At 51.7% G+C, this 19,127-nt stretch overlaps 2 protein-coding genes across 6 annotated transcripts in view; both read right to left on the reverse strand.

Moving 5' to 3' along the window:
- RABL6 (RAB, member RAS oncogene family like 6) overlaps nt 1-11,239 on the reverse strand; it is a 53,816-nt gene extending 42,577 nt beyond the window's left edge. For all 5 annotated transcript variants that reach the window (XM_041406507.1, XM_041406506.1, XM_041406508.1 and 2 more), the window contains exons 1-2: nt 10,745-11,239; nt 3,396-3,530 (exon numbers count right to left, since the gene is read on the reverse strand). In XM_041406507.1, coding sequence (XP_041262441.1) covers nt 3,396-3,530; nt 10,745-10,874 — 265 coding nt within the window. In that variant the 5' untranslated portion in view covers nt 10,875-11,239. The remainder of the gene's footprint in view (nt 1-3,395; nt 3,531-10,744) is intronic.
- An 864-nt stretch (nt 11,240-12,103) lies between these two features.
- LOC121336907 (alpha-1-microglobulin/bikunin precursor) lies at nt 12,104-18,073 on the reverse strand. The gene is made up of 10 exons (XM_041406533.1): nt 17,963-18,073; nt 17,228-17,370; nt 16,870-16,946; nt 16,269-16,382; nt 15,473-15,574; nt 14,774-14,811; nt 13,884-13,962; nt 13,631-13,798; nt 13,300-13,476; nt 12,104-12,231 (listed from the first exon to the last, which is right to left on the reverse strand). The coding sequence occupies exons 1-10, from the start codon at nt 18,071-18,073 to the stop codon at nt 12,200-12,202; spliced, it is 1,041 nt and encodes a 346-aa protein (XP_041262467.1). The 3' UTR covers nt 12,104-12,199.
- Between the last annotated feature and the right edge of the window lie 1,054 nt (nt 18,074-19,127).

Raw genomic sequence — 19,127 nt, forward strand, 5'->3', positions numbered from 1 at the left:
ATCAGCTGCTGGAGGTCTGCCCCCGACTCCTGCCCTGCAGCTGGCAAGGCAATTGCAGTGCCTTTCCACAGTCAAGGCTTGCTGCAGAAGAGTAAGAGATACCTGCCTTCCCCAAGTCTTGCACGGGCTCAGGAGGAGCCCAGGAGGCTGCTTGTTCTTTCCAGAAGTGCCACGTGAAGCAGTACATCAGGACTAACAGTTCACAGAAGGGAGCCCTTGGGGTGACCCGGGGCCTAGCACTGGCACTTTGCTCCTGAGCTCTCCACCTCCTTCCCAGGAGCCAAACGCCCTCAGTTAGGATGTGCTGGCCTGCTGAGTGATTCCCACAGAACTGACACCCTGCTGAGCAGCAGCAGTCCGGGCAGCTGGGGAGCTGAACCCCACAGACCTGCTTTACACCCTTCTGGCTGAGGGCAAGGGCAGAATTTCTCAAAGAAAACGACTGCACGAGACCCAGGAAACATACAGTTCCCCATTTTTCCTGCTAGCTCACAACCAGGAAGTTCTTCCCTTTCATTACTAGTGCCACTCCTGATTATCCTGATCATGCAAGAGGATAATTGCTTTAGTGTTGCTTTGTTGGCTTTGGTGTGTGACTCATACCCAGCAGCACCTCCCCTGAAGGAGCTCTGTGGCAGCAAAAAGAATGCCAATTTATCCTTTCAACTCCCTAACCTGGATTAGCACAAACCACAGATCAAAGCACTCCAAAGATCTGTCCTGAGCTGCTATTTGACCAAATACTCCATGGTCAGTGGCACACTGAGCACTGCTTTTTGACAAAATGATGGAGAGGCACGAAAAGGCTCTAATTGCAAGAAATCTCATTTAAAACTAAGAATTATCACATTGTAAGTGGGTTCATCACCAGTAACTCACAGGCCCTCAGACATTTTTTACCCTCATTCAATGAGAGGATTCACCTCCTATGCTCTAGATCACAGATCCTACAGTGCAAAGCAACTCTGCCACCCCCCATTCCCATCCCTCAGGCCTTTGAAGCATCTGAGCACAACTGTTTGTCCATTTTTATTTCAGACTCCTTTTCTCAGGCTGCCAAACAGAGAGAAACTTGGTGACCAGTATAATCCAAAAAAGTGCACCTTAGAGTCAGGAATGGTAATTCCTTACTTGGACACAAAAATTACAAATACCCCTTACAAATGGCACAGAAAAGCAACTTTGCTCACTCTGAATAAGAAGTAACTCAGATTCTACTACCTTTATTAACTCCTCCAGTATAAAATTTCTGAAGGTCCTACATTTTGCATCTAAATGGAATTCTTTTAAGACCAGGCAATGTAAGAATCCTTCAATATTTGACATTGATTTAATTAACATCTGTAAATATTTGCCACCAACTACCTCATAATGTTTATTCAAGGTAGCCTGAGAGCATGAACATAGGAAAAACAAACTTTTTTTTCTACAGATTAACATGGCCAACAGGGCAGGATTTAGACCTGATCCAAGTACTCTGAGGGCCCACATCACCAGTCTTGGATGGAAACTTCCCACAGCAGGAAAGTCTTTTAAATGGAGGTTACTTTTTGAAATGTATCTTAAAAAAGTCAATGGAAAATGTCCTAAAATAGTGGAAATTATTACTAAGACAATACTACAGTGTTTTACAATGTAAAAGAAACACAAATTAAAGGCACAGTTTCAGGTACAGCTTTGCAAGTAGTTCTACATGGTCAGCAACACTTAACCTTGAGAAAAGTCTACCAGCATCTGTACACACTGCTGTCAGCTCTGGCTGGGAAGCTCTACAGAAATGCAGCACACCAAGCTAAGAAGTGGCCCTAGAAATAACCCATACACCTGTGGATCTCAGCACACAGCAAAGCCAGCCTCAGGTGCAGGTGTTTTCTACCCCAGGATTTCACCAGTGTTGAAAAAGCAGTGTCTGAGCCTTGGATCAGGGAAAGAAATGCAGACACAGGTGAGAAGACTGGATCTTCCTCCAAACACCTTTTTGCATGTACACATTTTGTACTTGTTCATGGATACAGTCAGATATGAATAAGCCTCCTAAAATAAATGCCAGACTCCCAGGCTGTATCCAACACAAGTGTTGTGTTACCTGCACCTATCAGAGAAGAAACTCAACTCTGATGCTTTAATGCATGACACTGCAGACTCAGCGCATTCTTTACACTTGGGTATCTAGGAAAGAGGAATTTTATTTCTTACTCTGATCTAAGTCTGTTTATCTTAAAATAAAAATCTGAAGCATTCAGATTTGATTTTGGAGATAGTTTCCACCATCCAACTTGAAAGCTCTGCGTTCATTCCTCAGTAACTGATGTGCTGACATCCTGAGAGGAAGGAAGAGGAGTGAGGGGAAGGATGCCACAGCACACGTACACCTCACAAGAGGTTTGGCTGCAGATGGGAAACACCTCTGTGTGACCACAGCAGACCTGCTGGTGAACACATCCTGTGGCTTTGTGAGCAATATCACGAGACTTGGGCATCATGGTATCACTCGGCAATTCAATTTTGGTGGTGAATTAAGACATAGCACTCAATTTGGTGCTCACCCCACTGCACAAGGTGTTCTCCCAGTGGGGAGGAGCTGAGCAGTACTTGATTCAACAGAAGATCAGGGTGAGGCAAATGGACAATGTCTGACAATGACAAACAACGGCTGACTTTTTTTGTACAGCATACTCAGTCTTACAGAGCACTTCCATACTGAACCAGGAGTTCATCCCACAATGCTATGGCATTCTTGATCAGCAACCTGAAAGCTGGACTTAATGCATCGTTGAATCACAACCTTACGTAACTTCAGTGCCTGCAGTGTCTTTTCCAGGTGGGATGCAGGGCTTTCACAGCCAGTTGCAACCAGTAAAATAAAAATTAAAACCACACTGCAGCAAGAACTTAAAAAAGGCACTGGCACTTCTGTGCTTCAGTAAGCCAGCCTAGAGCTAACAGCAGTACAATAATTTTTGAAATCCTCCCCAGTCACCAGAATCTCCTTATATTTTCATCAGTGAAATCCAGTTTGCACCATGTATCCACTTCAAGGCAACACAGTAACACCCAAGCACAGTGGGCCTCAGCGACAGATTTATACAATAACCCCTCCTCATTAACATGTTAAGCATATTAAAAATTTTTCAAATGCTTCAGACCACCTATTAAACACTTCCCTTGAATTGTGGCTTCCACAGACGTATTCTTTAGCACTTAGAACATAGAGCGTCTGACAAAATTAAAAACATGACTGCAAAACTATGAATAATAAATTAAAAAGCATGAAGAGAGACCATTTTGTTTCCCAAGCAGACAGAGAAGAAAAAAGCAAATGAGGCTGCAGTGGAATTTCCTCCCCCAGGGGACCATCCCATGACTGTCACTCCCTCCACCCTCTTCCATCTTACTTTTGTAATTCCAGTGGATGCTGGTGACTTGGATCTCCTGAGTTGGAATGTATTCCTCAATAAATTTCTTTCCCTGCAGTCGGTGCCAGAGTGTGGTTTTCCCAGTGTTCCTGTCCCCCCGGATGACAATTTTCACTGGAGAAAAGAGCAAACAGAAAAAGTGATTAAATACAACTTGAAGAATGCTGTGAAAAGCATGCTGACTTTTTGCAGGCTTTATTCAGATGTAATTAGTCCTCCCATACTACACAGGCACGATGGGGCTCGTCAGAAAACATGAGCCTCAGTCATTTAAATCATTGTTTATTCAGTAACTCACACCAGCTCAGCACAACGAACCAACAGCAAGCTCGAATCTTCAGAATCTGCACAACTCTGGCCAGCTGAGCCTCTGCTCTTTGATGGACACATTTGACCTCTTAAGCAAACCAGCATCAGTTTGGTTCAGGCTTTAAAGGAAGCAAAGGGCTGAGCCATGGCTGGACCAAGAATTCCTCTAGGAAAGGCAGAGAGGAGCAGTGACACAGCCAGCATTGGGGTACATGAGCTTGGAACACTACACCAACCATGGATTAACACAAAAATACCAGGTGACTTTTCCAAAACTCGTTAATCAAGGAACGAAGAAAGATGTGGGTACAAGGAGTCTCCTGCACACCCTTCCCATTGGATGCAATCAGACTATGAGCCTCCACATTATCCCACCAAAATGACAGATGGAATAAGCCTTCCCTGAGCTCTCTGTGCCCGGTGGTGCAGCTGCATGGTGGGGACGTCCCTTGAAGCTGGGACACCTAAGCTTCTCTTTGAGGCAGGGACCTTTTAGCCCTGACAGAGCAGGAGTCTAACCCGAGCTCTTCCTGAACTGTGGCAGGACAGTCTGCCTGTGAGTCTCCCCTTCAACTAGAACACCTCTCTACATCTGAGGTCCCTTACCTGGGAATAAGAGATCCCTCCTGGCCCAAGAGATCCTCAGTAAGGAACTGATGGCATGTGGAATTAATACTAATGAAATTGATACTCAGTATTAATTATTATAAACTCTGTATAGGTAAGTCCATTAGACATAAACTGTCCAAGGCCAAGTCTAGACTAAGACTGGACCCAGAAGCACCTAAGCTCCATCAGGAGTTTAGAAAGAGGGTCCCCCCTGAGCCTCATAACTCAACACGAGGGTCTCTGTGTCACTCATTCCACCTCAATTCGAAGTCAATTTTCCTCAGGGTGTTTTGTGCATGTGGTCAGTAACAGAGTGAACGTTGCCATCAACCTTTGCCAAGTCACACTTGAACAATATCATATCTAGACCACTTTTGCTTGTACAGCTGCTGCTCATTCTTTAAGTGATCTAGATCACCCATTTACAACAACTTCCCATCCTCCCGCCTTCTCTACCTCTCCCTGGCCCTTACTCCTACTTCATCATACCCTGTTCCATTGCTGGCCTTTTATGACATTCCATTCTGTCCCTTCCATTACCTCCTCTATCATTTCCCTTTCTCCTTAAACACTTCTCATGCCTTGAGAGAATAGAATCACAGAATGATTTAAGTTTAGAATGATTTGGAAAGGACCTTTAAGATCAACTATTCCAACATTCCCTCAGCACTACCAAGGCCACCAGTAAACCATGTCCCCAGGTGCCACACCCGTGTGATTTTTAAATCCCTCCAGGGATGGGGACTCCACCACTGCCCTGAGCAGCCTGTGCCAGGGCTGGATAGCCCTTTCTGCCAACAAATTTTCCCTAATAGCCAATCTAAACCTCCCCCTGCGCAACTTGAGGTTGTTTCCCCTCCTGTTACTTGTTACTTGGTAGAGGAGGCTGATGCTCACCTTGCTGCAACCTCCTGTCACAAGGCTCTTGTGTTGGTTGCTTCAGTTTAGACAGAAACTCTTTCAAACTCTTCCAAGGAAAGCAAGTGTTCAAAATATCAAAAATTGTAGCAATTAATATCATGAACTTTCCAGAGTAAATTCAAAGGTTATCTTGCTCTTTCTGAAAACACTACCTCGTATTTTCTAAATTTTCTGTTACATTGTGGAATTTCTTTTTTCAATGCCATCTTTGTTTTTACTGGCAACCACATGGCTACTGGAAAACGTAAGCTGGATTTTTATTCAGCTGAATAAAACTGGATTTTTATTTTTGTGTTTTGATTTGGAGCTATGATCCTCTGGAAAATGGGCCACCTCAGAGACATCCAATGGCAGTCAGGTAATTAGAATTAGGTTGATCATCATCATTTGGGCAAGGAGATCTGAGACAGAAGGCTGCCTTCTGCTGCAGTTCAGGAGCTGCTGCAGTCATTTCAGAGAAGAGCTGAACAGGTCAACTTGAAGATAAAGCACACAAAGTCTGTGGAGGAATTCTGCCTATTGCTACAGTTCCACTGTGCTTTTTTTGTAGTACACAGAGGTTTATTCTTTTTCAGAGATGTTTGTTCTTTTTCAAAATTACTTAGCACACCAGAAGAATAAAGGCAAAAATGAGCACAGTATTTATAGGCTGACTTCAGTTAAAGGTCCCACAGCATCTCTGCAGACACAACAAACCAGTTCCTGCATTTCTGGTCACCTTGCTTATGGTTGTTTCCTACTTCCAGATGGCAAAACAATCAACAGAACATCCTTTTGATTTTTCAGAATCATGAAACCAGTCCCTGGCATAGGCAGAATGAGACTCCATTTGCCCCCTTTCAAACCCAAACCTTTCCAAGAGCTCTCACTGCCTGCCCTAAAACATTCAAAATCATATCCTCCCCCTACCCCGGAATGCAGCATGAGATACTAAAACCGTGAGTTTTAAGGGACAAATAGTCCCTTCCTCAAACAGTCAGGCTGCTCTCAAGGTGCACTTTCAGGATCACTACCAGATAACGAGGTTGTGAGCTCTCCTGAGAAGGGACAGCCTTACTTCATGCCAACACCACTTTTTATGCACTTAAACATGGAGCTGGATCAAGAAACTGAACTGTCTGAGAAACAACCTCTAAATTATCCATTTTCACTTTTCTTCTCTAGCTCCACTGCCCAGCTGAATGAGCAGTGTGAGCAGCACATGGAAGGCACGGTTGGAGTGCAAGGGAATCCACCCCCCAGCCCTAATCAGCTCACGTTCAGATCAGGGCAAGGTGCTTGTGGCACCACCTGCTCAGTCTGAGCAGGTCCAAGAGCCCCTTCCAGCTCCAGCATTCTCCATTAGAATCTCTCTTCTTTTACATAGTGCACAAGTTCTCACTGACTCTTTTCCTGAAGAAATAAAAAGTCTTTAAAAACAGAACAGGAAGAAGGCAGGTGACACAAATCGCTTTTAGCAAAGCAAAGTCTGTATTTGGGACTTTGGCTGGGGCAGGTTTGCTCAGTGACAGGCATCTGCAAGGAAAGAAGGCCTGAGGAGCTTCCAAGCACAGTCAGGCCTGGGCTGCGGCTGAGTGTGGAAAGAAGAACAATAACTATAGGCAAGGTTAATTCTATCAAGTAAAACTGTTGCCTTATTTTAAGTTAAATCAGTACTTACTGCAAACAGCCAGAGGTTTGTAGCAAAGACAGAAGAATTATCTGTGGGGAGAACGGTAGGGAAGGGGAATAGATCAAGAGGCAAGGAAAAAGCTAAACAAATCACTTTATTCATATTGTCATTGCATCAGGAAAACCAGAGGGATTTCCATGCTCCACATGGGAGATGGAAGCAGAGCAGCGACAATATAGGCCCAGAGAACAGGTCTGAGACCAACTCAGAACTAGAAATCAGGAATTCCCAGCTTTGCCCACATTCCTCCAGGACTCTGCAGCAAAGATCCTGAAACTAATAACCCCATGGAGAGGGTCATAACCTTACCTTCATTAAAGTCTTTGAGATTTCAACTGAAATGCTCTGAGCTTGTTCTGCTGCCAAAAGCAGCACCACCTGCTCTGCAGAACCACCCCAAGCACAATTCCCATAGGCACAGGACAGCAGCAGGCAAAGCAGGGCTGGCACATGCTGCACAAACACCTGTGCCAGCCACAGGAGAAAACAAGAGAAGGTGGGAAGTGGCAGGAGGAGGAGAAGCCTTCCTTTTAGAAGTCATGCTGAATTAAAATACTTAACAATGAGTCTGGGAACTACAACTCCAAAGTAACACTAAGGAAGTAAGGACTATAATGCTTACTAAAAAGGTACATGGTATTAATTAAGTTTTGTCTTTTAAGGAATATGTTAGGCAGAAAAATTAATAAGAAGAGGGAGTGGGGGGAATTTTTGGAGCTATTGCCTTTGGTATCCCAGCACTGGTGGCTGTTCAGCCTATGCTCCAAGCACACAGAGCAGTGGGGTTTGTCAAGTGGCACAATGGATGCAGCATGTAAAGCCCAGAGCAAAGGTTCCGTGTCTGGGGAATAGAATGGATTAACATTTGGCACCTCCATGTCTTTTGTTCCTGTCCCTGGCCAGCAAATCCCAGGACCATTGTTTGCCCATCACTGCCTTACATAAATGGTCATGTCTGAGCACCAGGAATTAAGTTTTGTAATTTATTGAAACAAGCAGGGCTGCCAAAGGCACGAGAGCCACTTCCTCTTACTTGCTCTTGCCACGCTCCCTCACAGGGCCAGCACACCCTTGGAACAGCCATGCAGCACACCTGATCCAGGGTATCCCAAGCAGGAAAACAAGAGCAAGTTTTCACAAAGACTGGTTCCCCAGCCCTGGAATCATGATCCCTTATAAAGATTCCAGCCATGACATACAGACCCACGTCATTTTCTGAGTGCTCAGGGAACTCTGGTGTCAGCTGGATGCGAACCACAGCAGCTCCATGCGGCTGGTACAGAGTGTGTGTGTGCTGGAATGCAGCATGGAAATGCTACTGTTTTACCACAGGATGTCCCAAGCAAAGGACATGACTGCTGCCAAAGTCTGGTACTGGTCTCTGCTCTCATAATTTCATTAAAAATCTAAACCTTCCCATCCCACAACGCTCTTCCTTTTGAAAAGCTGACTGTGTAGGAGAGGAACCATCAAAACAAATCATTCAGGTTCAACTTAGTGCTCTATTCTACCTAGGGTCTGTAACTATCAGTGCCATTAAACACCTCACAGCCTTCAGCATCCCCTCAAACATGGGGCTGTCTGTTACAAGATGTACCTGAGCGCTGCAGGGCTGGCACAGCAGGAGCTGCTCTGAGCCCAAGTAGGCACCCAGAGCCAGGCACAAGGCCTGTGTCCCAGCCTGCTTTAGCAGTGAACAGCCCAACATATTCTCAGCATACTAAGTAGATTTCTGGGAAGGAAACAGGCTTCATTCAGGATCTGTAGTGGTCTAATGCAGCAAAGAAACATTTCTGTAAAACAAATCACAGCGCCCCTTGGTTTAGGTTCAGGCAGTTTCAGGGAAACAGAGGAGTTGTAAAGATCTTTGTGGCTCCAAACCACATCCTCTGCTGAGCATCAGGAATTTGCCAAGAAAGGAGAATTGGCAATGCACAGGATTTGCAGTTCTGCCCTTCCTGAGCAACGGCCCTTGTAATAACATTCCTTCACAGCCCACCTTCAACTGAGACCACCTCACCACACTGGAATGCTCCCCATCTCCCCAGTGCTATGGCTATGGGGGGTACCTGGAGCCTTTTTGTCAGCCAGACTGTATCTCCTATAAATATTATATAACAGTGATGCTGGGAAGAGTTACTATGGAGATTGGAAAGCTTGCCTTAAGGCAGTGACAGAAAGCTGCAGTTTTCAGCTATAAAGCAGTAACTAGAACACAAACCCTGGTAAGACAGAGCACAAACCAAAAATACTTTCTGAGGCTTTCACTAATGAGACAAAAAGCAGCGAAGCTACAGTTAGCATTTCTGGCCTTGCACAAATGGCAGGCAGGTGCCCATCCACAGGTCTGGCATGATGCAGCCACCACGGAGCAGAGCTGGTCCTGTCCTGTGCCAGCAGGATGCAGCTGATCCCTTCCATCCGCAGCACAAACCTCCCCTGCCTGAGAAGCCAGCTCCTGGCTCTTACATAATTCACAAGCTGCTATTAGCTACCTGATCTCTGGCACTCAGCTGCCTGTGCAGCACGCAGGTCTTCTGGGCTGAGGCCACATGAAGCCTCTGCACAAACCAACAGTCTGAGACCAGCAGCTCTCCAGGACAGTTTAAGGATGCAGCGCTGTGTTCCAAGGCTTCCTTCACCCCCACCCCCATCTTCCACTGGAAACCCAGTCTCAGCAATCACACTTCTACTTTTCACATTCAGGACTGCTTGCTAAGACACTAATTTTATAAATTAAACAGCACGGGCATATCTGCAGATGTGCTAGGGATAAAGGCACCAAATGCTCTCTCTAGTAAAGCAGAGCACTTTGAAACCTCAGTCCCAAAGCACAGCCAACAGCCATAATATTAAACAAAGAAAAAACACCCTAAAACCCAAAGCGTAACTTCTCCATCACATTCTGTTTCAGACCGAGATCCAACAGAAGCTCTATTCCTCTAACACGTGTGCCTTCACAGAAATTACCCAGTGCCACATTCACAAATCAGTCTTTTTCCCACCTGCCAATCTCTCAGCCTTCTGCAATCTGCCTCCCTGCCTGTTTGGATCCACACAGATGAGCTGGTACTCACAGCACTCTCTGGAACCAGCTCTATTTTCAGCAGGAATGACATAACTGCTGTCCCTATCTCACAGTTGTTACTTTGAGACGTATTTCACATATTTGCAGTGCCCTCCTGAAACACTGTATTAGAAATCACCTTTACTAAGCTCCAAGGGAAAAATGCAGCCCTGAGCCTCAACACTGAGAGAAAAAGAATTCTGAAAGTGTCGCTCGATAAAAGAGCAAAAGACTGCAGAAAAGACAGTCAGGATGAAATGATGTACCAAGGGCACACAGAGGTATTCACTGTCCACCTTTTACTAAAGCCTGGCAGGGTTGAGCTTTTAAACAGACTCTTATCATACAACCACTACAGCTTAATTATAGGCACTATTATCCTGCGCTGCAGGGAAGATCACCCACGCACTCAGGGGAGTTACCCTCTTGATTCTCGAGCTGACACAAACTGATGTCTCAGGCAATCTCTCTTGTGCCACAGCCGGCAGGCAGCGCTCAGGGACGCTGCTGCACCGCGGGTCCCGAGTCCTGCACGGAAAGGCAAAAGTTTCCCATCCCTCACTCCTCCAATGACCTCCAACATTTAATTCCAAACTTGGCTTCGAGTGAATACCGATAAAAGCACCCACCTGCTCAAAGAAAGCACTCCCAGCCCCTCTGCGGTCCCCGGGCACCCCACGGGGCACCAGACAGGGCCGCCCGCCTCCCCCCGGGCTGGCCCACCCGCGCCGGCCCAGCGCTCCGACTCACTGTTATACTGGACTCCCTTGGCGAACCTCCTCTGCAGCGCCTGGTTCATGGACTGCAGCCCCGCAGGGATGTTTTTGTCGCGGACCGCAGCCTGGTCCGAGCCCACCAGCTTCTTCAGGGCCGAGAACATCTTCGTGGTCCCACTCCTGCACCCCGGGGAACGGGCTGAGCGCGGGCTCAGGGGCCGGGCGGGCGCGGCGGATGCACGGGGCGGCTCAGGGCTGCGGCGGGGCCGGCCCGGCCATGCGGGGCGGAGGTGTGCGGGCCCGGCCCGGCAGGAGGAAACTGCGCCGGGGGAGAGGAGGCACTACCGGGGCATGTCCCGGCGCGGGGCGATGGAGCCGGTGCCGGGGTCCGGCACGGGGCGGTGGGGCCTGGCCGCTCAGCCCAACCGGGGTCCGGGGCCGGGGGCCGGGCGTGGGAAGCGGGGGCGGCGCGGGGCTCCCGCCGCCGCCATCTTGGCTCTTCCGCCTCACCGCAGGAGGCCGGGGCACGCGCGGCGCGGGTACGGCGGCCGGGGGGGGACAGAAGCGCGCGGAGCGCGGTCGCCGCCGCGACCCCCGGTAACCTCCCCCCGGTGACCCCCTCGAAGGTCGAGTGCAGCCCAATGTGCCCGAGACCCCCGCAGCGTGACCCACATAACCCCGGCTGTGCCCTCCTGGGACCCTCACAGCCCCCCAAGACTCTAGCAATCTCCTCTTGGCAGCTTCACAGCCCCCCGACCCGTGACCCCCATAACCCCTCACGGGGCCACGGCAGCATCCCTGGGACTACCCCCGAAACACCTCTAATCCCTCCCTCGGACCCCTGTGTCCCCTGAGACTGTCATAACCCGTGTCGTCCGCTCCTACGCTAGCCCCATTTTCCCGTGACCCTCATAACCCCGTAACTCTCCCGTGACCCTCAGGGTCCTCTCCGACACCCCGTAATTCCATGCTGCAAAGCCCATATAACTCCCCCGGGACTGCCGCACCCCCGTGCTCCCCATCTCGGCCGCACACGGGTCCCACCGGGACCCCAGCTGCAATCTTTCACCTTTAGGGAGGAGCAGACACTTGTACCTTCCCTCGCTGTCCCCTTCCCAGCAGCCCAGCCCCACCTCCTGGGAAATGGGAGCTGGACCCCATAAAGCGGGACCCCAGACCCTCTCGGTGCCCCCCGGCCCTGTGTGGGCAGAGGGAGTGGCCTGAGGAAGGGTCAGAGACTCAGAGGGGAGAGCCCCATAACCGCACAGAGGTGGGGACACCCACCAGGGAGGCCAGGGAGCACCCCACAGCATCCCCTGCCCCTCCTGCGCCCCTCACCCTGCTCCCCACCCGCCTGAGAATTGACACTGGGCTCTTTGGTCGCATGAGAGACGTTTACTGCTGGAGGCATCTCCCGGGCCGCCACAGCTGTCTGCACTGTTCTGCAGGACCCTGGTGCTGGATGCCGACCCCGCATCCTCCGCCTGCATCAGTTTGAGAGCTGCAGGAGCTCCTCGTCCTCTGCAAGTGGAGAGATGCAGCAGGTGATGGACAGATTGCCAGACCCCTCATCACCCTGCAGTCACAGATGATGGATGCTGCTTCCCACTTTGTCCCTGTGATGGATGAGGGCAGCGGCCTAGACCATCTGTGCACACCCATGCTGTCCCACACTTTGTGTCCCACCACGTGCCATGGTGGCATTAATGTACTTTATAATGCTGGCAGGGATTATAAAAGATGAGTTCTGCCCTAAGATAGGCTCCATTTCCCATCCGTGGGGTCACATCAAGTCCCCAGCTCCTGCCCTCCTGGAAGCAGGCACACCCAGGGCTGGATAAGGTGGAAGACACCTCAGTCACCCCTCTCTGCAGGATGATTTTCTCTGCCAGACTCCTGACAAACTCTGGTCATTTCCCCTGAGGGATAAGTGGTGCCTGTTGTGTCTCCCGAGGAGGTTCAGTACAGAAACCTCTGCACTGGCTGGAGCTGGGGAACCTGGCAGGTACCACACCCCTGACAGGGACCCAGGGCTGGTCCTTGGTGTGAGGGTTCCTGCACCACCAAATATTTCAGCCTGGGGCTGTCACCTCCACTGCTCCCCACTGCACCCCAGCCTGCCTGGGGATGTTCCCCCTCTCATCAAGACCACACTGAAGTTCAGTCATGGCCTCAGCATGTCTGCAGCTTGCCCAGCCCCTCTGTGCCATATTGTCTGTGGGCTAATGGCCATATTCTCTACCCGGGACAGATCCCTCCCAGGCACAGCACAAAACCATCCCACACCCATCACGGACCCATGACAAACCCATCCCAGCCCAAGGACACACCCATCTTGCATCCATCCTGACCCAGAATGGCCCATTCCAGGCAGAGCACAAAACCTATCCAGACCCATTCCAGAGCTAGACTGATCCTTAACCCATGGCAAACACGTCCTAGGCCCACAGTGAACCCATCCTGGACCCATCCAGAGTCAGGACAGACCCAGCCAGAGCCAGGACAGCCCTGTCCGCACCGCAGGCAGACCCAGTGCGGGACAGGAGATGTTGCGGGCTGCTGCCCTGGGGTGGGGGCCAAGGGGAGTACCTGCCAGCTGAGGAGCCCCGCAGTACTCCTTGCACTCCTTCTCCGAGTAGAACTGGTTCCCGTTGCCCTTGCAGCCCCCATAGCTGAAGGTGATGCACTTGCCCTGGGCTGCATCGAAGGCCCAGCGTGTCATCAGTGCCTGGCAGGGACCCGGGACAATGGGCAGCCTGCAGGCAGCTGCAGGGACAGGAGCTGCGTGAGGCGGGGGGTCCAGGGACCCCCACACCTCCCACATGGATACCAGACACATGGCATTCGAGGCAATGCTCAGATCCTTTGTGATGCCTCAGCAATGGCACCTCCAGTGTCCCAGCCCAGCCAGGATTCTCACCCTCCGTCCGGCATGCCTGCAGGCACTCCTTTTCTGAGTAGAAGTTGTTGCCATTGCCCAGACAGCCTCCATAGTGGAACGTTTCACAGGCCATGGAGGAGGAGTTGTAGAAGAAGCGAGAGAGCATCCCACTGCAGGGCCCAGGGTCCCGGCTCAGCCGGCACGAGTCTGTGGACCAGCACACCACGGGTCACAGGCAAAGGGGAGCGCAGGCCAGGGGGGTCCCGATGCAGCCCCCTCCCCTGGGACCTACCTTCCTTATTGCCAATGTAAGTGGGCAGGGGTCCTGCGGCTGAGCCCTCCTCCAGGGGTAGGACTGCTCTCCGCGCCCTCTGCACCAGTAAGGAAGCACAGAGCTGCCATCAGTCCCTGCCTGTGGGACCTGCTGCCCACCTGGGACCACCTGCCCCAGCCTTGCTGAGGGGCACCTCAGGCTCCAACCCGCCTCTGTGCTCCCAGCACGTCTCCACTCACTGATCTTGGGTCTGCAGGCTGTGATCCCTCCACACCTCATAATCTTCCCAGCCCTGTGCTCTTCCAGCATGGGGCCCACAATTCCAGGTTGTGGATTAAGACACCCAAAGTGCCCAAGTTGTGCCACTTGCTGGGGATGTGCCTCAACAATGTGTTACCTGCTCTGGAGTCAGCTGGGTTGTTTCTCCTATGACAGTCCCATTCCCCCTGGAAAATCTTTCAACACTCAACCCTGAAAGACTGGGAGGTGCTGAGTATGGAAGTTGAAGGACCAGTGGGTGCTAAGCTTCCCCATCCCTGGAGAAGGGGCCTAAAGCCTGGCTGGGATACACACAGACAGGCAAGGAGCAAGGAAACACCAGCAACATTCACAATGTGAAAAAAATCGGAGTAGGAAAAATCTTCCACTTGGAAATAAGCTCTTGTCCCCACCTGGCCACCAGGACCCTTCCCCTGCAGCCTGCACCTGCCCTGCCCCCATCCTTGCAGGCAAAGCCCACCAGCAGAGGTGGAAGAGCAACTCCCAGGATGGTCAGTGGAGTCACTGCCCAAAGAACATGTCCTGCCCATGGAGCCTTCTCCCTAGACACCCGATCTCCAGTGCGTTTGGCTTGGAAGGGATGTCTCTGGCCTTGATCCACTTCAGAATGTCCCAGCTGGCCCACTCACCTGGGGACCATTTTCAGTATCTTGAGGAACACATTCACCTGGCCCAGGAGCAGGAAAGAAGATGAGCAGTGTGAGAGGAGAGGTGTCCTGACAAACTTCAGTGAGTCCAGCACTGTGCATATGCAGGACCCTGGGCAAGGGGACACTCTCCCAGTTCCACCCAACGTTATTCTCCTCTTTCTGCTTTCCACCTCCCATTCACAGAAGCACCATCCTAAAATGCCCATTTCCCTGAAATCCCCATGCCCCCCTTGGCCCCCCCAAAATCCTACACACACACCCACACACCCACACCCACACACCCATACACCCACACACCCATACACCCACACACCCACACAGACACACATCCACACCCACACACCCTCCATCATGCTAGCCCCTTCTGAACCCCAGACTGAGCAAGGAGCCTCCCATGTGCTGGCAGCACCCAGCCCAGGGACCAGACACAAGTGTTCCATGCCCTCATCCCAGTAGTGTGGTTGCACTGACCTGACAGCCCAGCACAGACCCCTCTGGAAGCTCTGGTGGAATCCTGACTGATGCATGGCCTTATTTCCTTTTCATCCCATGCTACCAAAGCATTTGTCTCTCCTTCCTCCCTCCCGACCATCCCCTGTCTCCCCAGCTTGGCAGACGCAGAAGGAGCAACTGGAGTGCTCTGGCAGCATGAGAGGCACGTGCCCCATGGGAGGTTACCTCTGTTGGCCAGGATGAAGATGGAGTCTTCAGGGATGCCCATCTCCAGAGCCAGCTGATGGAAAGACTCAATGAGGTCCTCCCGTAGCTCCGGACTCCTCCCTGGGAAAGCAAATGGGCTGTGGGCAGGGTTGGTGTGGGAGTGCAGTCCCCAAGCACTCACGGACCTCAGGTGGCTGCAGGCAGGTGCAACACCAGACTCCTGGTCCTTCCCAACATAGAATCAGGGAAGCAAAGACTGAGCCCAACCATTGACCTAGCACTGCTATGTCCAACCGAAAACATGTCCCTGAGCTCCACATCTACATGTTTTTTGAACCCTTCCAGGCCCAGTGACGTCACTACTTCCCTGCTGTTCTTGACGAGTCTTGACCAAGGCTTGGACAAAGTGTGTTTAATGTTTCTTAATCATGGAAATGGAAGACAGCATCTCCTGCCACTTCAGGGCTGGGTTTCCTTTAAGCGCTTGGACAAAGTGGGTTTAATGTTTCTTAATCATGGAAGACAGCATCTCCTGCCACTTCAGGGCTGGGTTTCCTTTAAGCAGATACTACCACCTTAATCCCAAGCACCCTGCTGGTCTGGATGTTCACATCAGTGCCTGATATGGCTCTCATGGAGCCATGAGACTCCACCTCTGCCATGCCAAAGATGAGCTGGTCTAAGCCACCATTTTCAAAGCCCACGGTGAGTTCCCTTAAGGCCAAGGGAACTGACAGACCCTTAGGTGGTGTTTTTGAGCTGTGCTGGTCCATCCTAGGGCCTGCTTGCCCTCAAGTGCCATGGCCAGACATACCATACAGCTTCAGGGTGGTGCTTGGACCAAAACTGCTTTTCTTCTTCATCAGAATAACAGCATATTCATCGTAGTTGGTACGGAGCACATAGGACTGGATAGACACGTCCCATCCTGGGTAAGACAGAGACAGGGATGTCATTCCTGCCCCTCATGATGAGATGGAGCAGTGTAGGACAGCCCCAAAGCTGGGGGCTGAAATCAGGCATCTAATTTAAAATATGTGATTTTTGGGAAGCAGACTCAGATACAATCATGAGTCCCTTTAGGCTCACCAGTCTCTTAGGTGAGAGAATTGAGCTGCGAGCAACTGAGATACCACTCATGCTCCTGAAGTGTGGCTGGTCCCTGCCCCAGCCTGGGATCCTGTGGACAGGAGTGACCTGCTGCAACACCTCATCATCCTGTGGCTACACAGGACAGTGCTCAAACAGCCTTTCCCTGCAGCTTTACTCTATACTTTGGCTGGAAATGTCCACATCAGAGGCCACTCCATACTGTGGAGTGGCCTCTGAGCCCTGCTCTTCTGAACCCCTTCCACCTCTGCCAGCTGTCCCCAGAGTTGGTCCCCATCTCCCAGCCATGCCTCACCCCAACTCACTGGGGTTGTAGTAGGTGTATTTTCCAGGGGTGCTGGTTTTCTGGTACTCCCCTGAGACTAGTGTACAGTCACCTTGCCTGGAGAGAGAAAGAAAACAATCAGCTGCTTGGAGGGATTATTTTCCCTGGTTATGGCATGAAAACCATGTCTGGGGCCCCAAGGACATGGTGCAGGACCCCTGAAATCATGCTGCCCAAGGTATCAGGCCCAATCCACCCCCTCCTCAGGGCTTGGATGCCAGGCAGAACAAGTAACTCCCATATCTGTCCCAGCCCCTGGGAGAGGGAGCACCCCTGGGTGGGGTGGCTTTGGAGGAGGCTCAAGCACCTCCAGCAAAGCTCCCAGCAGTGCCCCATACCGCAGCCTGGTGCTGGTAGTGCTGATCTGGTCGGCACTGGGGCCAGGGCCCAGCACCAGTGTGCCCATGCTGAACTTCTCCTTGTAGTTCTTCATCCATTTGCAGGTCGTGCCGATGGCGATGTCAAACCACTTCCCGTGCATCTGCAGGGAGAAGAGAGACACGTCTGCACCGTGAGCCCTCCTCACCAAGGTGGGACATCACCTGGTTTTGTGTAGTCAAAATATTCCTGATGCAGGGAGAAACTGCAGGGTGCAGAGGCCAGAGCTGCTGCAGGATTTGGGCAGTGTATCAGCACTGAGCAGAATTTTCCCTGGTTCCCTGACCATGAGGCAGGGCTGGAGGCATCAGGCTGTCATCCACCCCTGTATACCAGTGAGACCCAAATCTGGACATACATGCAGGGCTGTATGAAGCCTGGCAGGGGGCAAGGCACGTTGTGGGGGATCTCCCAGGCAGCCTGCATCCCTGCATGCTGAACCACAGACTTTCCACAGGACTCATCTGCCCTGGTGCTCCGACTGCAGCCACCCTCCCTGGGGTTTGCCAGGATGAGGCCACCCCAGAGCCTGGCACCTCCTGAGCGGCACCCAGGGAGTGCCACACTGCCAATGCCTGTCGCGCACAGCCTGGCATGGGCATAGGCATTATTGCCCTTCTTTCTGGAGGAAAATGAAAGAAAGCTTACCCCATCCCTTTTGCCCCCAGAATTAAGGGAACACAAGCTGCCATTACCCGCTCAGCCTCAAAATTCTCCTGCACTTGGATATCTTCATCCTGGTCTCCGATGGGGGTTCCACGAGCCACAGTGAAGAGGAGGAGGGAAAGGAGACCCCAAATAATCATGGCTGGTGGCTTCGGAGTGCTGCTGAGCCTCAGCACTTCAGTGGGATCCTGGACTCTGTGCTGTGCAGAGATCCCCACTGTGCAGCACTCTGACCTTCAGACCAGGGCCAGCGGGGCCAGCCACCCTGCGGGGGGGCTCCTGGGGGAGGTGGGGTGTACTGCCCGGGGAGCACCACTGCCCTTGGCGGTGGTGGGGATTTGCAGGGAGCTGTGTGGGGTGCAGGAGTGGAGCACCCTACCAGCCACACCAGGCTGAGCTCCTCACCCTTGCCTGTTCCTACACCATGGGGCCAGGAGCTGTCTTTCTCCTCTATTCTATGTTGGGATTCATATTCCTGCTCTGTCATCCTACAAAGAGCCCCCAGCTCTGACGGACCAGTTTGACCCTGTGGTGAGGAGAGCACTGAGGGACGCCCAGCACTTACCCCAGGCTATCTAATCCATGTCCATAGGGAACAGAGCCCGAGTTTCCTGCTCCCCTTTTGGACCCCTTCCAGGCAGTCCCAAGCTGATGGCCAACATCCAGGATCCGGCTGTGTGTGACCCATCCCACAGTTGAGGGTCCCTGGGCCGGGAGGAGCGGGAAATGCTGGGCCATTCTTAATCCTTCCCAGCAGTGTTTGCCTTTGTGGGATGATTAACAGAAGCCAAACAGCCCGAGGGAAACTGCAAACAGAGCAAAGGGCAGGAGCCCCTCTCCAGGTGGCCACGACCCAATATTTGTGGAGAAGGGCCAGAGCTGGCGGCACACTGGCAGAAGTCAGCCAGACTTTCACCCTCCACTCCCCCGCGGTCACTGACGGACTCTTGGATACGGACCAGCAGGTGCTGCTGCCCGGGCACGGGGCTGCTCTGTCCCGGCAGAGATAGCCTGGTCATCTCCACAAACAGATCTTCCTGCCACATCCCAGTGTGACTAGAGCGCGGGGCAGACGCGGACCTGCGGCACAGGCGCTTTCGGTAGCCCCACTCGTCCTCGCCCCGCCTGCTCTCTCTTGAGGAGCATCCCCGGGGCAGCACAGCCTGGGTTCCAGCCCCCCCAAGCCCTCCCCAG

This window comes from Onychostruthus taczanowskii, unplaced genomic scaffold (genome assembly GCF_017590055.1).
Source record: "Onychostruthus taczanowskii isolate IOZ18803 unplaced genomic scaffold, ASM1759005v1 scaffold25, whole genome shotgun sequence".
NCBI lineage: Eukaryota > Metazoa > Chordata > Aves > Passeriformes > Passeridae > Onychostruthus > Onychostruthus taczanowskii.